The 16,412-nt window shown below is 45.5% G+C and overlaps 2 protein-coding genes across 2 annotated transcripts in view; one reads left to right on the forward strand and one right to left on the reverse strand.

The window, feature by feature from the left end:
• Positions 1-918, reverse strand: part of T265_00636 (hypothetical protein) — a gene marked incomplete at both ends in the record, with an annotated part of 11,675 nt that extends 10,757 nt beyond the window's left edge. Inside the window, one exon of the mRNA XM_009164464.1 lies at positions 851-918. Within this exon, the coding sequence (XP_009162728.1) occupies positions 851-918 (68 nt within the window). The remainder of the gene's footprint in view (positions 1-850) is intronic.
• The window catches only part of T265_12591 (hypothetical protein), a gene marked incomplete at both ends in the record, with an annotated part of 39,240 nt that extends 23,331 nt beyond the window's left edge, over positions 1-15,909 (forward strand). Inside the window, 5 exons of the mRNA XM_009164512.1 lie at positions 1,710-2,037; positions 4,299-4,430; positions 6,473-6,709; positions 8,818-9,922; positions 15,451-15,909. Coding sequence (XP_009162776.1) covers positions 1,710-2,037; positions 4,299-4,430; positions 6,473-6,709; positions 8,818-9,922; positions 15,451-15,500 — 1,852 coding nt within the window. The remainder of the gene's footprint in view (positions 1-1,709; positions 2,038-4,298; positions 4,431-6,472; positions 6,710-8,817; positions 9,923-15,450) is intronic.
• Positions 15,910-16,412: the final 503 nt, after the last annotated feature.

Consider the following 16,412-nt stretch of genomic DNA (forward strand, 5'->3'; position numbering starts at 1 on the left):
TAGGCCAGAAACGGTCGATGATATGGTGTAGTTGTGGAGATTCTTCGTCGCTGGATCACTTCCAAACTGCAGCTTAAACTTATGAGATCCTGCACTTTAAGTTCAGGCAGCAACCTTCCCATCAAACACAGCCTCTAAACTATGCATACCTGCCTACATTTTTCAGAGTAATGTGTCAGCTGATGAATGTGTTCATAAGCACACCATCATTCAGCCTTATCGACCACCACATGACCCACTATAAGGGTGACCTTGTTTCTCCTCAACTACAGACAGTCTCTTTTGAGATAAATTTTTGATCGATCACATTCACTAACGCGTCGTGCAATTTGGAGTTTTCCTCCTTGTGTGAATCATGTTACTTTTCAGTCATTTCCAGTGTAGCCAACTGTCGCTTGTTAACTTGTAACTTATTTAGACAACATCTATAGGTACAGTAACATGCTTTGGCTTTTCTGATCGTTGTCCCTCCCAGGCCTGAGTGGAACAAATCCAGCATTGCAGTTTCAACCGATGGGTTGCATATCGCTCCAGTCATCTTTTCAGTAAATGTGAATGCATTCTGATTGTCTAGTTAACTTGATATACCAACAATCTGAGGTATTATTGAGTGTACCTGTACTGACGTACTAAACTCACAGGAACCAATGTTGTGGAATGCAGTCAAGCCCGGGTTCGCTGCTTGGTTGTTGGTCTGTTCGCTGAGCTTGGTAGTTGGATTTGTTTGATTCGTTGGAAATTTCTTAGGTGGCTAGTTACGAACATCTCCAAGGTTTCCTTAAAACCCAAATCCCAGCAAGCCGTCTCGGGAAGAAATCTTGGTTTTCCGAGGTCCCCTCTTCTGATTTACCTTAACAAGCTATCCCGAAGATCGTTGCGTTTTGTAGGTTGTAGAAATACCGCACACTTTCTCCCCATGAAGCTTAGATTCTTACACATAAAAACAAAAAAGATAATAGGGCGAAGTTCAGCACTTCCCTAACCCTAGTCTCAGATACAGTTGTCCCCTATTGGAGGGACCGTTGAAAGCTGCTTCAAGAGATCAACCAAAATTGACCCCTTTTTAACGAAGGACAACTGTATCCTGGTAAAAATGTTTAGTTCAAAACCCATCTAGTTGAAGCAGAACGACTGCGACAGCCGTGATACTTAGGTTGGTTTCCTTAGTTTACTCGATTGTAGGTCACTTGCATTCCGATGCATATCCGTGAATAAATACTTGTTCGAGCAGCACAGAGAATATCCTCACATAGTGCACTTTCCATGACCTTCATTTGGCTTTATTTACAAGGTAGAATCTCCTGGAAAAATCCCACATCTCACCACACTACCAGCAATGCTGAGTTACACCAGTGTGTCCGTACTGGCCGCACGGCGCACTGAACGCGTAGTACTTTCCTCTCCGAATATTGTAACTTTACGTTAATGCTTTGAATGATTGTTTTGTGTTGTAGCCGGAACATAATCTGCTCCGCGGACCCAACTTTCAAACTGTGTAAGTTTTATCCGTGTTTTTCACCTTGCAAGTGTTTTTACAGATACAGATTTAACCCGTTGTATTAGTGATTTCGCGAAATCAATAGCGATAGAATTTCTCAGTGTTGTGGTTCATGGATTTTAGCTGAAACGTCCACAAAAATACAACAGACGTTATGCACCGTTATGTCGTATATTAAGTCTCCCTCGCTTCCTGTTCCCCATTCTTTCAGCCCCAGCTACTTTGATCTGGTGGCCCGGTGCACTGCCACCTTGGCCGATGTTGGAAGCTCCATACGTGCCCACACCCTTGAGAGAGGATCTCAGCTAACCAATACTGTTCCCGAGAACAACTGTTCCGACGTGCTGTCCGACATTCCTGTCGGTGTAGATCAGAACGGAGGAGCTAAAGGCCCTACCTTACTTCATACTACCGATCCGCCATCGGTAGCCGTCCAGAACCTGAACGATTTACCTCTTTTTGGCAATATTTGTTATCGCCTGACTGCCCAACCGAATTCGGCCCATTCACCTCTGCATTCCGGCTACATGTGGATACGTGTAGGTCTTTGTTCACCGGAATGAACTATACTCTGTGTTTTCCCGTAGGTTGATATTGTTGCTCATCCTGTTGCCAAGGCTCCTCAGACGGTTCTTTTAGTCTTCCTCATTACATTTTATGCTTGTGATTCGTGTAGTTGTTTACCTTTCTGTTGTGTTGTGCGGTTCGCACGCGCGCGAGTGTGTTTTTGGGCCGAGTTGTATGCCATTTTATTGTGTGAAGTGTGAAGGGAGATGGGTTTACATTCCTGTTTGATAATTGCACGAACATGAATATAAATTGACCTGACGTGGTTGAAGTTCGTAAGCTTGGCGCGTGACGCAAGTGGTAGTCACGTAAGCAAAAATGGATGGGAAATTGCAGTGTAATGTTGTCGGCTAAAGTTGCAAGCGGGACAAGGTTTTGTCACGGGATTTGTGCGCTTGCGGAACAAAGGGATCGCGTGATCTAGTGAGCACGGATGCACTAGATAAATTAAGCGAAGTTGGTTCAAGGTAGTGACCGCTACACTCCTGTCCTGGCAAAATTTTTCTGATGAGTCCATACTAAAGGCGAGAAGCACTGGACTCAGGTCTTGTTCCAATTAGAGCTCGCATCAGCAGTGCGTGTCGGGGTTTGAACTCCGGACATGTGACATGTGGGGCGAGCGCACGCTGAACGCAACTGGATTATCACGTTTGAGCAGGCGAACATGTTCACGCTTGAGATATGTGGTTTGTTTGCTGACGTCTCGATTGATAACCCAGTTGACTGTCCTGAGTATGCTGATCGATTGACCCGCCCGTCAGGTTTTTCCACGCCACAGACGCTTGAAACCTGCTGGGAAAATTTTGTTTAGTTAGTTTTATGTGGTTGTAATTGGTTTGAAGTATTTTGTCGGCTTAATGTCTGAGCATGTGATTCCTCCTTTCAAATGCGAGCAAATCTCCGCCGCCACAGTTAGCTGTCTGTGACTAAGGTATAATGCCTCGCGCCGGATCTGCCGCACGTCCTACAGGTTTGGTGTCAAAACCACCACCACAAATGAATCAACTTCCATCTACATAGCCCTAGCTACCGAAATTCCCCTCATTAGCTAACCAACAAATCCTGGTAATCACTGGCGCTTTATCATGTTATCGTGAATCTTTTAGGTACATTCGTCACAGCTCACTCACACATTGTGCCTCTGAATATGACCATTGCCAGTAGCGTTCTCTGATGGGAGCTCGGGCTTACTCAAAAGGTATGGCTCTTCGTTTTTTCCCCGGGGGGATTGGCCTTGTTTCATTTATTCCAACTCCTACGGGTTGTTTGGAAGATATGTTTGAAAATTGTTGTGGACCACAGTTTTCCTTATGCCTTCTTGATACCGTGAACCTGAGTCTGAGTAGCCGCTTGATGGCCTGGTTCCCTTGGCCAAACCAGAAAGCCAATGAACGTGCGAATCAGCTGATCTACTGAGCACTGACGCTTACAGGCGTGTTATGTGCAGCCGAAAATGGGCTGTTTATAAAGCTCACGTGGAAAGTTCTGGGCCAGCCAAAAACTGATGCTAAAAATAAAACTCATCTTCAAGGACAAGTGAAGAGCAACCAATTAAATTTGCCTCAACGAAAACGGCTATTCCATTGGCAGTTGTGTAGTCCAGTTACGTTTGGACCTAGTTCCCCTATTAAAAATGCACCACGATTAAGCTACTCAATGTTATATTTAATTCATTTGTCCTTTTAATGAATTTGTCCTTTTGCCCAAAGCGTTTCTTGAGATTTTTGTGGGCGGTTTTGTACGCACTGAGAAGCACGACAGAGTTGGGCCTTATGAGTTCGAATGAACGCAGCTCCGGTACTAGTCAATACCAAACCGGACGTGCGTCAGCTGTAATTGTACATCAACTATACAGTAGTTTCATGTAAGAGGTGTGCCGATCCGGCTTTTTCATTTGTATAGTGGTTGATTCTCAATGGATTGACTGAAACATTGTTAGGGGTACACAACCATTGCACGAACATGATGTGTTCTTATAATGAATAGGCGGTACCCAAACTTAGAGTTGTTTCAGGGCGTTCGTGCCCCATTCTGTCTAGTTTCCGCTCTCCTAACTAACGATTTGCAAGCTTGGCAGTGTGCTGCAATATCGGTGGCTCGGCCGCGTTTATTGCGGCCTTATCTTGCTTGCAGTTGGCTCGCTTTATGCCCCATCTCTGTTGTAACTTCTGTCAACTGTCCTTTCATTTGGTTATTTTTTGACTAATCTCCGCCTTGTCATTTGTGTTCACAGAAACTCACAGCATCCCCAGTTCAATCGCCGGCCAAGCTGTACAGCTGCGAGCTGAAGGATCGATACCTATGGGCGTATCCAGTGGAGGCAGTTATAGATCAAGAAGAGGATATCTCCAACGGACCAGTTAAAGTAAGTTTTGTGTATTTCGTAGTTTATCTCCCGCATTCTTATGTTTTCTGTTCTGTGTTCATAGTCTCTGAAACTACGCCCTAGTGCATAACGGCGGTGCCACCAGAACACCACAACCGTTCTTCACGATCATCTTCCCTTGGCGGTCATTCTTGGTGGATCCCGTTGAAAACAAACTTTTTGGTAGCCAAAGACCCACCTCTACCTCATCAGCAACGTTTTTTCGCCCATGATAGGTGGAATATCATTCATAACGTTTCCAGATGTATTTGCCTCCACTTACAAACTCCAGGTTACGTTGTCTTTTACAGCGTCCATCTCCAGGAGCTACCGTTCTCGACCAGTTCGGTCGAAAACTCCTGTGAAGTGATAATTTAAAAGTTTGGCGACGACGTTCCTTAGTATTTTATGCCTTGATGTTGTTGACCTTAGGGTGACATCTAGCAGTTTATCTTTCTGAAGGCATTCCCGTGATTGCGGCAGTGGTCAGTGCCTTCTAATTCACCTTTTTCACTGTGATACCGGTTGGTTCGTTTGCTCACCAAGGTTACTACGTGAGAATGGTTGATCGCAACCGATACTGAGCTTGAATAATGAGACCCGAGCTATTCGTTTGCTAAGAGGGACCGTGGTTTCTGAAAGGTTCACTCTAACCAGGCTCTTCATCTTAATGGGGACGCATCAGCTGTTTATGATGGTATCAGCCACGTGACCTCAGCATACCACGCTGGTCGACCAGACGTGTGGAGCGTGTTTCTTGTTTGTAACGGTTGATTTATTCGAACGATCTGTTTGTTGCCTTCGTCACGCTAGCCAGTTTGTTTGTCGGTGTGGTCACTATATAAACTGATCACTGCCGAACCATAGGTCTTAACTTTGACCGGATGTTTATGAAAGACTTCTGGTCGGGTTCCGAAAAAGCTCAACCAGACAAACGTTTTTTTATTGAGATGTATGTTAGATCGGTTACAGGGCCTGATTACTATCAGCTGATTTGAAACGATTGATTGCTGGCCAAAGCAAATAGCCCAGCTCGTAACGAGCAATCAGAATGCTTGAACGGGTTGACAGCTGGTAAAAACAAATCACAAATTTTGAGTCTGCATGTACCTTCACGTTTGAAGCACCCACTCGTGTCATTGGACCAATGGGTCAGTACAAGACAACAAGACTACAAGTAGTCCCCTCTAAACTCACTATTCTTTCGGTCGCGTCGGAAACTTCCTCTTTTGGTTTTTCTCCCAATATCCTTGTGGGTCGGGATCTTTGAACCGGACAAGTTATTGAACAATAGCACTAACAGACATTGCTCGTTCGAGTAGTCAGCAATGTCCCTGGATCAAACCAACCGCCTCCAAAACACAGATGTGCTTTAACAGAATACTGGAACAACTCAACAAAAAGGAGTTTGTCAAGCCTTTATCCCCATCACATGATTATCCTCCCATCAGTCTCCCGATGTTCAGCGAATCAGCTTTTGGCCCCTAAAACCGAACTATCGCCGTCACACAGCTTGCAGTTCAAATAGAATAGAGTAGAATGGACCAACTACAACACTGATGTTGCTCATCAGTACTCCCCCAAACCGCGAAATGCTATATCTTATGCCAGATAGGTCTTGTGGATTATTTCACATCACCGGAACATCGCGATCCCACCTTGGGATGGGGTTCTCCTCTTTGAAGAGAATTTGTTTCAGGGAGGCTGTGTGCTCGGTTACCTCGAACGCTGTCACTGACGTGCAATGCATTTTAATTTACTGTTGCCGTGTTTTCTGACGAGTTCTCTACCTGTACCTGATGAATTAATACGTTCAGCGACACAAGTTCGAATCCAAATAGTACAACAAGCATATACGCGGGGTGAATGCGATGAGGCAACGAGAACTGGGGTTTTACACATTCGAAGAACTCATATTCACGACTAGTCGTTTCTTTCTTCAGGGGATTCGAATTGCGCACCTATTTGACGCTCTTCTCAGAACTATATGCTAGTTTTCCTTGTGTTCAGTTCTATAATTGTGCTGTTTGTTGCTGGTCTAGGTAAACGGAGAACCCTCTCCTTACATCCAACCTAAACTTCGCTTGGATATGCTCACAAAGGATCATCCGGACGGGGATATGCCGACGGACGTTGCACGGCAACCTAATGTTTTCGATAATGATGTGTTCGTCGCTCCGGAAGAGTCTAACTACGGTGCTACTCCCCCTTCAGCAGAAGGTATCCGATCACGAATTATGGCTAGTTCTCAGTGCCGCCTGAAGTTGGCCATTACACCGGTAAGATACTCTCGTTTTTAACCGCCCCACACTACGATTGATGTTCCTTCCAATGGTTTTGACACAGCTCTATGAATTTCAAGTCAGTTACTCAACGATCCCGATGTTTATCTGGCTCTCAGTCCCTAGCGTTTGTCTAGAGATATCAACTTCCCATGACTGACAAAACGGCCCCCGTATTCAGCAACATCTTAGTAGACTCTTTCAATTGTTCACAAATTTTAACCTGTGCTTTAGATAACTTGTTCATTCGATTCTTCCGGTCCGATTGTTTCGTTGCTTATGACATGCTTTAAAGCAGTCAGCTGGGGTCCACTTAGCTCATACCAAAGCTGAAACAATAGACAACGATACAACAGTCTTTGTCCTCTACTGTATCTCCGACAACCTGAAATGCTGATCAAGCACCACCTTATCTGCTCGGGCCCAAATGGTTAGAGCGCAAATTTACTGACCGGAAGGTCCCTGGTTCAAACCTGACCTCTACATCTCGACTTCTCCTACCTAGGCTTGGGCAAACGGGCAGTAACCCAGTCCTCGTGCTCCGTTCGGGTGCCATGGTAGCTAGGCACTGAAAGGGTATTCCAGCTGAATGATATTTTTATCTGCCGAGTTTTTCCGTTACTGAAAAGAGTAGAGCGATACTTTTCGGGAGCATCGTATCAGAGGGTATGAGGAGAACTGTCCAAACTGAAGTGCTATCTGTGGCTACTCACAAACAAGGAAGACGAGTCTATACCACAACGTTTCCCAGTATTCGCGTTTTCGATTTTGAAATTCTTGCTTCAGATCATGTGATTTTGTCTGATTATTCCGGACACTTTAGCGTGCGACCAGGTAGAGTGCGTTGTCTTCACCCATCACGGTGTCCAAACAAACAGTTTATCCATTCTGTAATGAAACGACTAATCACCGGGTCGGCCAATTATTGGCAACTTTTGAACGGGCCAGTTCGGTTTCCCATTCACCTAGTAATCAGTACTGAATCGTTGGTTGGTTTTCGTATTCCGGATGTGCATCGTGTTTGTCTCCTGGTTGTTGCTCACCGGAACATCGGATTGTTGTGCATGCGTATTCGTTCGACTGCTCCCGACGTTCTCCGTCGGCTGTGCTGCAAAATCACATCCACGACAGGAAACCCGGATCGATCTTTGTTCAACTGCAGCGTTTCTACATAGCTATGTTTGATCGTGTTACTTATTCTCAGATAGTCCAAATTGCCTGCAACCAATGGCATCTATTCGCCCACTTTGGTGTACCCCTTCACCTATCTACATCCTCACCAAAATATCACTTTATGGTTAAGTATACCTCGGATCTGACTGTTAACTACGACGTCCAACTGGTAATATAGAATAAGTGGAATTTCCCCATTTCTTGAAGGTAAATCCAACCCACACTAAGGGAAGCGTCCACAACCTGCTTTCTGGATAAGCCCATCGTTTGTTTGGGGTCTATGGGATTCATTGTCTCTTGAGACGTTTTCTTCAATGCAAATGACTGAATTCTCAATTTGAAGAAAATATGACTTGCTCTTTTACAGCTTCCTTCGTTTAGCATGGACTCTTCGGTCTAATTGAACTATAAACGGAAGAGTTGCTTTCTCTGGACCCATCTGTTGGATCCAAATTATGATTCAGAGCTTAAGACTCGAGTTATTGATCGAGCCATCCGGCCCCTCGTTCTTCCTTCAGTCGTACGCAATACACCTGCCGTAGTTGAATGACTTAATTTGATTTTGAGCTGACGAGCTCGAGATGGCTCACTCGTTAAGGTGTGACTTTCCCGATCGCACTATCCGTGATTCGCAGCCAATCCCTTCATCTTGACTGCTCATGTTTAAGCTTCCGGAACCTGGCACTATCGCAGCTCTCGTGTTTCCTTCGGGTGGCCTGGTAGGTGTACACCAAAAGGTCCTTGCAGCTGGCTGACTGACTGTTTTGAGTTAAGGCTGACTGATTCATAAACCGAAGCTGTATTCCGTGACCCAGCCTGGTACTCCTTAGCTCTTCTGTAAAGATCATCGCCTACTTAGCTAGTCCTTTTCCTTATTGAATGCTTTGGTCCTCACTGGTCACGCTTCTACTTTCTGACCTTCTATCATTCAGAAAACCCTGTTCCTCGATGTGAAACCGGTTAGTCGCCTTATCCATGTGCTCTTGCCCCAAGTTAGCAGGCGCAGCCGATCGACTGTGGTGAATAGTGAGTCTGTATCAACATCCCGTCTGTTGGATAATAGGTTGGTCGTGTCAAGACGTTTGTCAGTTAGTTCACAATGCCTAATGGAAAACACGTCGCCAGTACGGGATTCACCAGCAGAATTACCACCGAGTTTAAATACCTTCTCGCCAAGTGACGATGTATATCCCGTGTGCAGCAGATCGTTGACAAACCTGCGAACTTCCAGTGAACCTCCGTACAAACCACCAAGCTGGAAGTCGATGGAATGTGTTACCTGTGTTCGCATACCATCTTCAAGTTCCATTTGTGCGCGAAAACCATCGACCTCAACTCGCCAAATGGTCCTCACTCCGACTGAACCTGCACCAGTTTGTGTTCCACTTTCTCTCGAAGCTGTTGCTTCCTCCGTTCTGCCTGCTGATACTGCAGCCAAACGATCTAGCATTTCTACAGTGGACAGCAGTCTTAATCCTCGTTACTCCCTTTGTTCAAGGTTAGGCGTTCCGCGACATCGTTTAGCGCATCAACAACTTTTGTCTCGAAAATCACGGTCTCTGGACTTCCCACAGGTTACTGCGCACGCATCACGACTATACAATGTTCTTCGACTTTCTCAAGAGGCACTTTCTGAACCCGTTCCTCCGGAGACTGATAAAGTTGGTCAGTCCACTACTCCAGAGAAGGCTACTTGTATGGGGACTGACGCTACGAGTTCTACATCGCTCTCCCGAGATTCTCCGGACGACGTTCTTTTTTCCACCTTCCGCATTGCAACTAATGGTTTGTCGTCTCATGATTTCCACGTGGACCTTCGACGAACTTCGTGGCATGACAGCCATAATAACCGAAATGGGGATAATCTCGGAAAAGTCAGAATGACTACTATTGCGGAACTGTACGAATTCGCCGTGTGTACCACTCCATCAATAATCCGACTGGTGCGGGACGCGTGTAGACCAAGCCATGGACTGGAGAACGAGAGTGAGGCATTAATTTGGCTCGACCTCCTGCACAAACACGTAGAAGAGCAGAGTAAGTGCTACTCATAAGACTGCTGAAAACTCTTTGACAGCCCACGACCGGTTTCGCCCTTGTTGGGGTTCATCAGATAAATACAGCTTTCGAGTGGGCTGTCGAAGAGTTGTCAGCAACCTTGTAGTTTCCTTCATAAGTGTTCTTTTCTTCGTCCACTCGTTACTTTGCTCCAAACGGATTTTCGTACGTGTGGAGATTGCTTGGTCTAAGGCTTGTGCTTGTGCTTCTATCCAAAATTGATTCCTTTTTTTGATGTTTCCTTCACACGTTCAAACATGGCAGGAAGAATATCATATTCAGCAAGGTCATCGCTGAAAGTATCACTTCATTTTCAGATACTCTGATGAGCCTTTTTATGTTTGCTAGATTAGACTTCAGCACATGGAAATGTTGATCGGTTTTGCAAGAACGAAACAGTTATCCACCAAGGTAGAACTGTGGTCAGCCCCGAAAATCAACCCATTCGTTTCGTTCTGACTTGAAGAGACCGGTTAGATGTCGCGGGATCCCTCTTTCGCCACAGCACCACGTAGCCACCGGCAAAGAAATCACACCAACAACCATGCTTTCCTACCTGGATAAGATACTGTTTCCCATACACTGTTTTGGGCGTTGTGGAGGAAGGGCTGACTCACTTTCAGACCAGCCACATAGACACTAACTGTCAGTTTTTCAACGCAAGGGCAAAGCCTAGCCAAAGACATTATGTTGGGTTGTAATGTCTTTGGTCCCACGAGCGGGCAGTGTCCAATGTCTCTCCAATACACTTCAAGAAACACGTGGACTGTTGATGATTCCGGTTGACCTGTCGGCGAACTATCGCTAGCCTCTTTCCGCCGAGAACATAACTTGGTTCCCCCCATCGATATTTGGCATGCTTATCATTCCTTCGTTCACAAACAAAACGTGAGATGCCTAGGGTCCGCCGCTCTTCGGTTGTTGTCTTGCCTAACACCGAGTAGGGGATTATTGTAGTTCACAGTAAGTCAGAAGAACACGTAAGTATGGACACGGGTGTATTGAGTACACGCGGCCAGACTGGTCCGCTTTCGTGGCAGGTAAGCAAAACAGCTGAGTCCCATATCCAGTCAACCCACAGCGCTCACGCGAGCCAACCAATCGGACACGCATCCAATCAGCCGCTCAAGTCACACGGCAGATCGATGGTGGGACGACGAACGGACACACACACGCGCTACATCTCGGACACACCGAAGCAGCTACTACGGGGATTATCTTCTTTGTCAACTTGGTGGTCAGCTGTAATAACCGCGTACAGTGGTTCTAGCTGCCACAGTTTCGTTCACCGATCATTCGGGGAGGTGGGATAGGTAGATGCGCATTGGAGGCCGGAGCTGATAAATTAGCGCGTGGGTACAGCACTGTAGGTGGACTGTTAGGTGGGTGAATTGGGAAGGCAATAGTTTGGATGCATGAGCGACATTGAGGGTGCGACTGGGCCATGTCTGACAATGTTTTTGTCAACTGTCATATGTAGGTTAGCCTGCTTTATCCGGCCGGCAGGTACGCCGCAGAGCAGCGTTTTCCTAGCGAACCGGATGCGAAACATGAACAGAACGAATTTCACCCGGAAACTAGGGTTTGTATGTTGTGTGTACGACAACTGAGTCACATATCCAGTCAACCCACAGCGCTCACGCGAGCCAACCATGAATTCATCTCTCCGGAACTGATGTGCAATTTTTCGATTAGTAATTGCTCCCATAATTGATTGATGAGTGATTCCAATTGAATTCACATTGCTGAGCCGAAGGGCCCGCATTCCCGGAAAATTCTTATATAGCTTGCAAATTTTTTAATGCACGAAATCCTTGCTCGACTGGTCATACTCTCAGTCCTTTTTTCCGTATCCCTCGGGTTTCACATGTCGTTTGATCGATTATCAATAAGTTATAGCTGTAAATCCCTAACAAAGCTTCCAATATTGTATTCAAAAGGCACTCCAGCATTTCTGTGCTGTGTGCGAAGCAATCTCCAAACCGCTTCCGTACAGCAAAAAGGGGGATTCAAGTTTCGAGCAACTCTCCTCTTCGATTTTGGATACTATTCGATCTGACTGGGCTTTCCAACCTGCAGATGTACTTCAAAAGCTACAGTCTCCCTCGAAATCATTGCATATTGCTGTACAAATAACAGATCAAACTGTTTTCCCCTGAAGTTCCGGTCTAAATGGATCACCACAAGTGCTAATTTGGCAAGCTGCACAGAATCTGACACAAACGACTCGGGTTTGTTTTTCTGCGATAAACGGGTGTACCTCACCCCTTGCTTCGTAGAATTGGGACAGAGCTTTATCGGAGCTGAACCATAAAATCAAAGTATGATAAGGTAGCTCATAGAGATCGGGACCAAAGTCTTCGAAGAAATCTTGGAACCGCAGTTATCGGAGCTCACGGGACTACCTGACTTTCACCATGGAAACGACGGGTTTCAAGTTGAATGATACATCCAAACTTTTCCCCTCCAATTGTTGCTGATGAAAGGCATAATACGTGGACGTAGGAACCGGTAAAGTAATATATTCCAACTAGTATTTAACCTCTCAGGCACCCACCTCACACTAACTGTCACACACCAGGTTCAAATGTGGTGAACTGTAGTCTTTCGCGGCTCGCTTCAGTTCTTCAAAACTGCTTCATATAGTCGTTGTGACTGACTAGCTAATTGACCCCACCAGTGATCACTTAACATTGAGCAGTCCTCAGTATTCACTGATTTTGACTTTGTGCTGCCGTTAATTTCCCCCGTTTTCCAGGACCTTTGTGCTTGTTAAAAAGCTGGTGTTTTGAAATGAATAAACTTTTCAGGGCTATCACCCACGAGTTCCTTGATGAGGTCTCCGATGGGTTAATTTGATCAATCAGCAGTTACACTATCTCAGGACAAACACGAGTGATAGTCTCATTTTCTGCTCCCTCATTCGTGAAAAGTTTCTCCTGGGATTCGAAGCGATGCTTCTGTGTATCCATTATCTCAAAACGTGCCCTTTCAGTAAGATTTTACATAATCTGACTGACACCACGTCGCATACTGTCGGCGAAAGTCATGCCCTTTAAAAATGGCTGAGTTCTCATGGCCTATGAAAACGACCATCTGCATGGGCGAGTGACACCTCTCCGCCACTTTTGTCCTCCACTTGTCATTGAAAATGCGACATTCATTGTCCTTGTTTCGTTTTCCGGTTGCAACAGCCAAACACCGACAGGCGTTATTCGCAGGTGTATTGTGACAAGAAAAAGTTAGAACCTATCGTTGAGGGGTAAAAATGGAGCCTGCGGCGCAGCAGCTATAAAATAGCTGTTCAGGTCAATTGCACTATCCTACGCAGGTAAACTGTCCGTGACATGAATGTGACAGGTCAACTCGAGATGAGGTAGTCGACAACACGCAAACGGCGTTTCGGGACGAGGGTGATGTTGTACGGCGGGCGTGTGTGACAATTCATTCGTGTGAGACATCATGGTTACTTGCGGGTATGCACTTGCCCGGGTTCATTACCGGCATGTGCAAACATCCCTAGCGCTCTGACATATGTACTGCTGCGAATCCGTAGCCTTATCGAGTTGCTTGTTCTCCCATTCAACCGGCTCATTATAATGCACCAATCATGCCGCTTCTTGCAGGATCCTAGTTCCACGTTTAACGTTGATAATTAATTCAGTGGGATTCGCGGACTTGTGCCGCGAAGTAACAGTGCTTGCTTGGTTTGTCGTTTTCCATCCATCCTTTCTACTGCACTTCGTTGATCTCTTCTGTGCCTCTAATAGAGCAGTCACAACCAGCACTCCGGAATGTCACAAAATTAGCAAAAGGTTGCTTGTCATAGACGTGATGAATTCATCTCCTGGTAAAAGACGGTTTCAGAGAGGTAACAGTTGGAGACGTCCAAGCATCTGACTGCAGGCGAAGTTGGGGCACAGCCGTAGAAACTGAACAAGAAGTCTCATTCGGGAGCGTAGCTCGGTCTAACGAAGGATTAAGTGTGAAGACATAGATTTGCGGTGTTGTGAAGGCTATGAATTCAGCTTCAGCCTGGTCGATTTTGAGCGCGTATTTAACGAAGCAATGCGAGATGCTGATGGAGCATGGCAAAAGATTACTATCCGTATGATCCGCTGAAAACTTCTTTCGTTTCGAATGCACTACTTATAAGGTTGCTGAAAATTCTTCGACAGTCCACGACCGGTTTCGCCCTTCTTGGGGCTCATCAGGTAGGCGCAGTCCTCGAGTTTCCGTCAATCTTGTGTTCTAATTGAAACCAAATTGCACGAAATTAGCGAATATACACTCATTTGCAAACTAATTTGGTTTTTCGGGAGACTCACCTGGAACCTGCAAACATCAGAAACAAGAGATTCAGCTGGGTTCCGGGTGAGTCTCTCGAAAAACCAAATAAGTTTGCAAATGAGTGTATATTCGCTTCTTTCGTTTTCTTCATTTCCACCTGTTTTAGTAATGGGAAAATTATCCATCGGTTTGAAACCGACCTCCCCTCCAGCTCGAACTGTTTTTGCATTATCCTCGCCTGTGTCGATTTCTTAATGATTGACCGTGACATACGCCGTACTTGGAGAACCTCCATGGGTATTTAGTATTGATGAGCCAACTGTTTCAGGTAGCCGTGAAATCACTTCACGACATCGTCTGTGGTGAGGCTTTTAACATGGCGTGTGTATTGGGGCTAATGAAGCTAGGTTGAAGCAAGTTTTGACGTTTCGGTTAGTTTATGGATCTTGTGGTTTTGGCGGGTTGAAAGCACAGCAAAACTTTCAAGCAAGTAATACAGTGGGCGACAGTGAAGCATCGGTGTTGGACACTGATATCATGCTGTCGATGATGATAATGACTGTATCGAACCCCGATGAATCCGGAGCCTACATGGTATGATAAGACGGTCCAGCACACTCCCCAAGAACCACGAGTGACTAGTTGTCCAGCAACTTAGTTATTGCATGCGGTATTTTGTGTCGCCCCAAGACACGTGCTGATCAGCGCAACTGCCGTTACGGTTATTGATGAACCAGCTGTTGAAGTTTTCATGGCATTTTCACGCCATCTCACAACTTATTGCTCCACCTGATGCGTTAGGTCAACCGTATTCAGTCCCCTCCCTATTCCTCCAACAAGGAGCGTTGCTGACTAATCCTGCTTATTTCGGTACCATCTTCAATCATTTCGAGCATGAACTTTCCCTGTGTGTGTGCTTGCCACTTTCCGCAAGCACCCTATTCCTCCAACAAGGAGCGTTGCTGAATAATCCTGCTTATTTCGGTACCATCTTCAGTCATTTCGAGCATGGACTTTCCCTGTGTTTGCTTGCCACTTTCTGCAAGCGCTTTTCGTGCTCATATGCTTTGTAAAATGTAATTGATAGACTGGACAAATAACTCAGTGGATCAATGCTCAGTCTAGATTACACTCCTATACGTGTTTGATATTTTTTGACAAACCATTGTTTATGCAGCGCAACGATATTACTTGTGTCTATTAAACTTTATTTACAGAAACATGGGGTTGGACTGGTTCATCCCATGACCCCCCGGTGTTTCCGTGACATTTTCTCACCCGATCCGGACAGTTGGCTCCACAGACGAACCACCATAGTCGAGCCTCGGCTTACCCGACGCTACATCGGACAAGTCCAACTCATTCCACCAACCGCCGCTCATAACCTCCTTTTTTAACTGTCAGAGTGCAATCGTCAACTGTAATTCTTCTCGTTTTACTCTACGTTTCCACCTACTTTCGTTCCTCTTTGGACAGCGTTCTCTTGAGGCATATTTTTGTATTTTCTCTACTTTGTCTAACTCGGCCAAGCTAATATGCCAATCCATTGTCGGATGGGCACCATTGTTGTTCTCCTGCTTGCGAACTAAATGTTTCTTTTGCTTGTTTATCGATTGTCAAACCGCTGGCACTCGAATGCGCCCATCTTGTTTCTTTCGCTGAAAATAGTGCTGGCCAGTATTGTTAGAATACTGTTTTCTGGTATTGGTTTTCCTGTTAGGACGTATGGTGACCCAAGTTAATACTCGGTTCATGTCTGGGAAACAAGCCGTCGAGTAGTTTCAGTGGGATAGTTACGAAACCTTTTATAACGGTTATTTGGCTTTCGTACTTCAGTGATTGATGCCATTACTGAGTCCTTCAGATTTTCTGTACATATAATGATTTAGGCGAGGCTACTACAGGCGAAACCGAAGACACGTGATCTCTTCTGAGCGGGGACCGTTGGAATCGAATGTAAAAAAAACGAGATTTACTCATTTTTGGAGATGGGATTCGACTCTACACCTTTTACTCTTGCTTCACCTGCTTATACTATAGGTGGACCACAAGGTCCACAGCTCTGTAGTACTTGCAGTCCGTTTACCCTTAACCTCCAATCCTAAGTAGCATTGTTTTTGGGTCAGTAAACTCACGTATTGTTCAGCAAGAGAAATTTACGCACTTGTCACATTATAGG

The sequence above is a fragment of the Opisthorchis viverrini genome, assembly GCF_000715545.1.
Source record: "Opisthorchis viverrini unplaced genomic scaffold opera_v5_6, whole genome shotgun sequence".
In the NCBI taxonomy this organism is placed as follows: Eukaryota; Metazoa; Platyhelminthes; class Trematoda; order Opisthorchiida; family Opisthorchiidae; genus Opisthorchis; species Opisthorchis viverrini.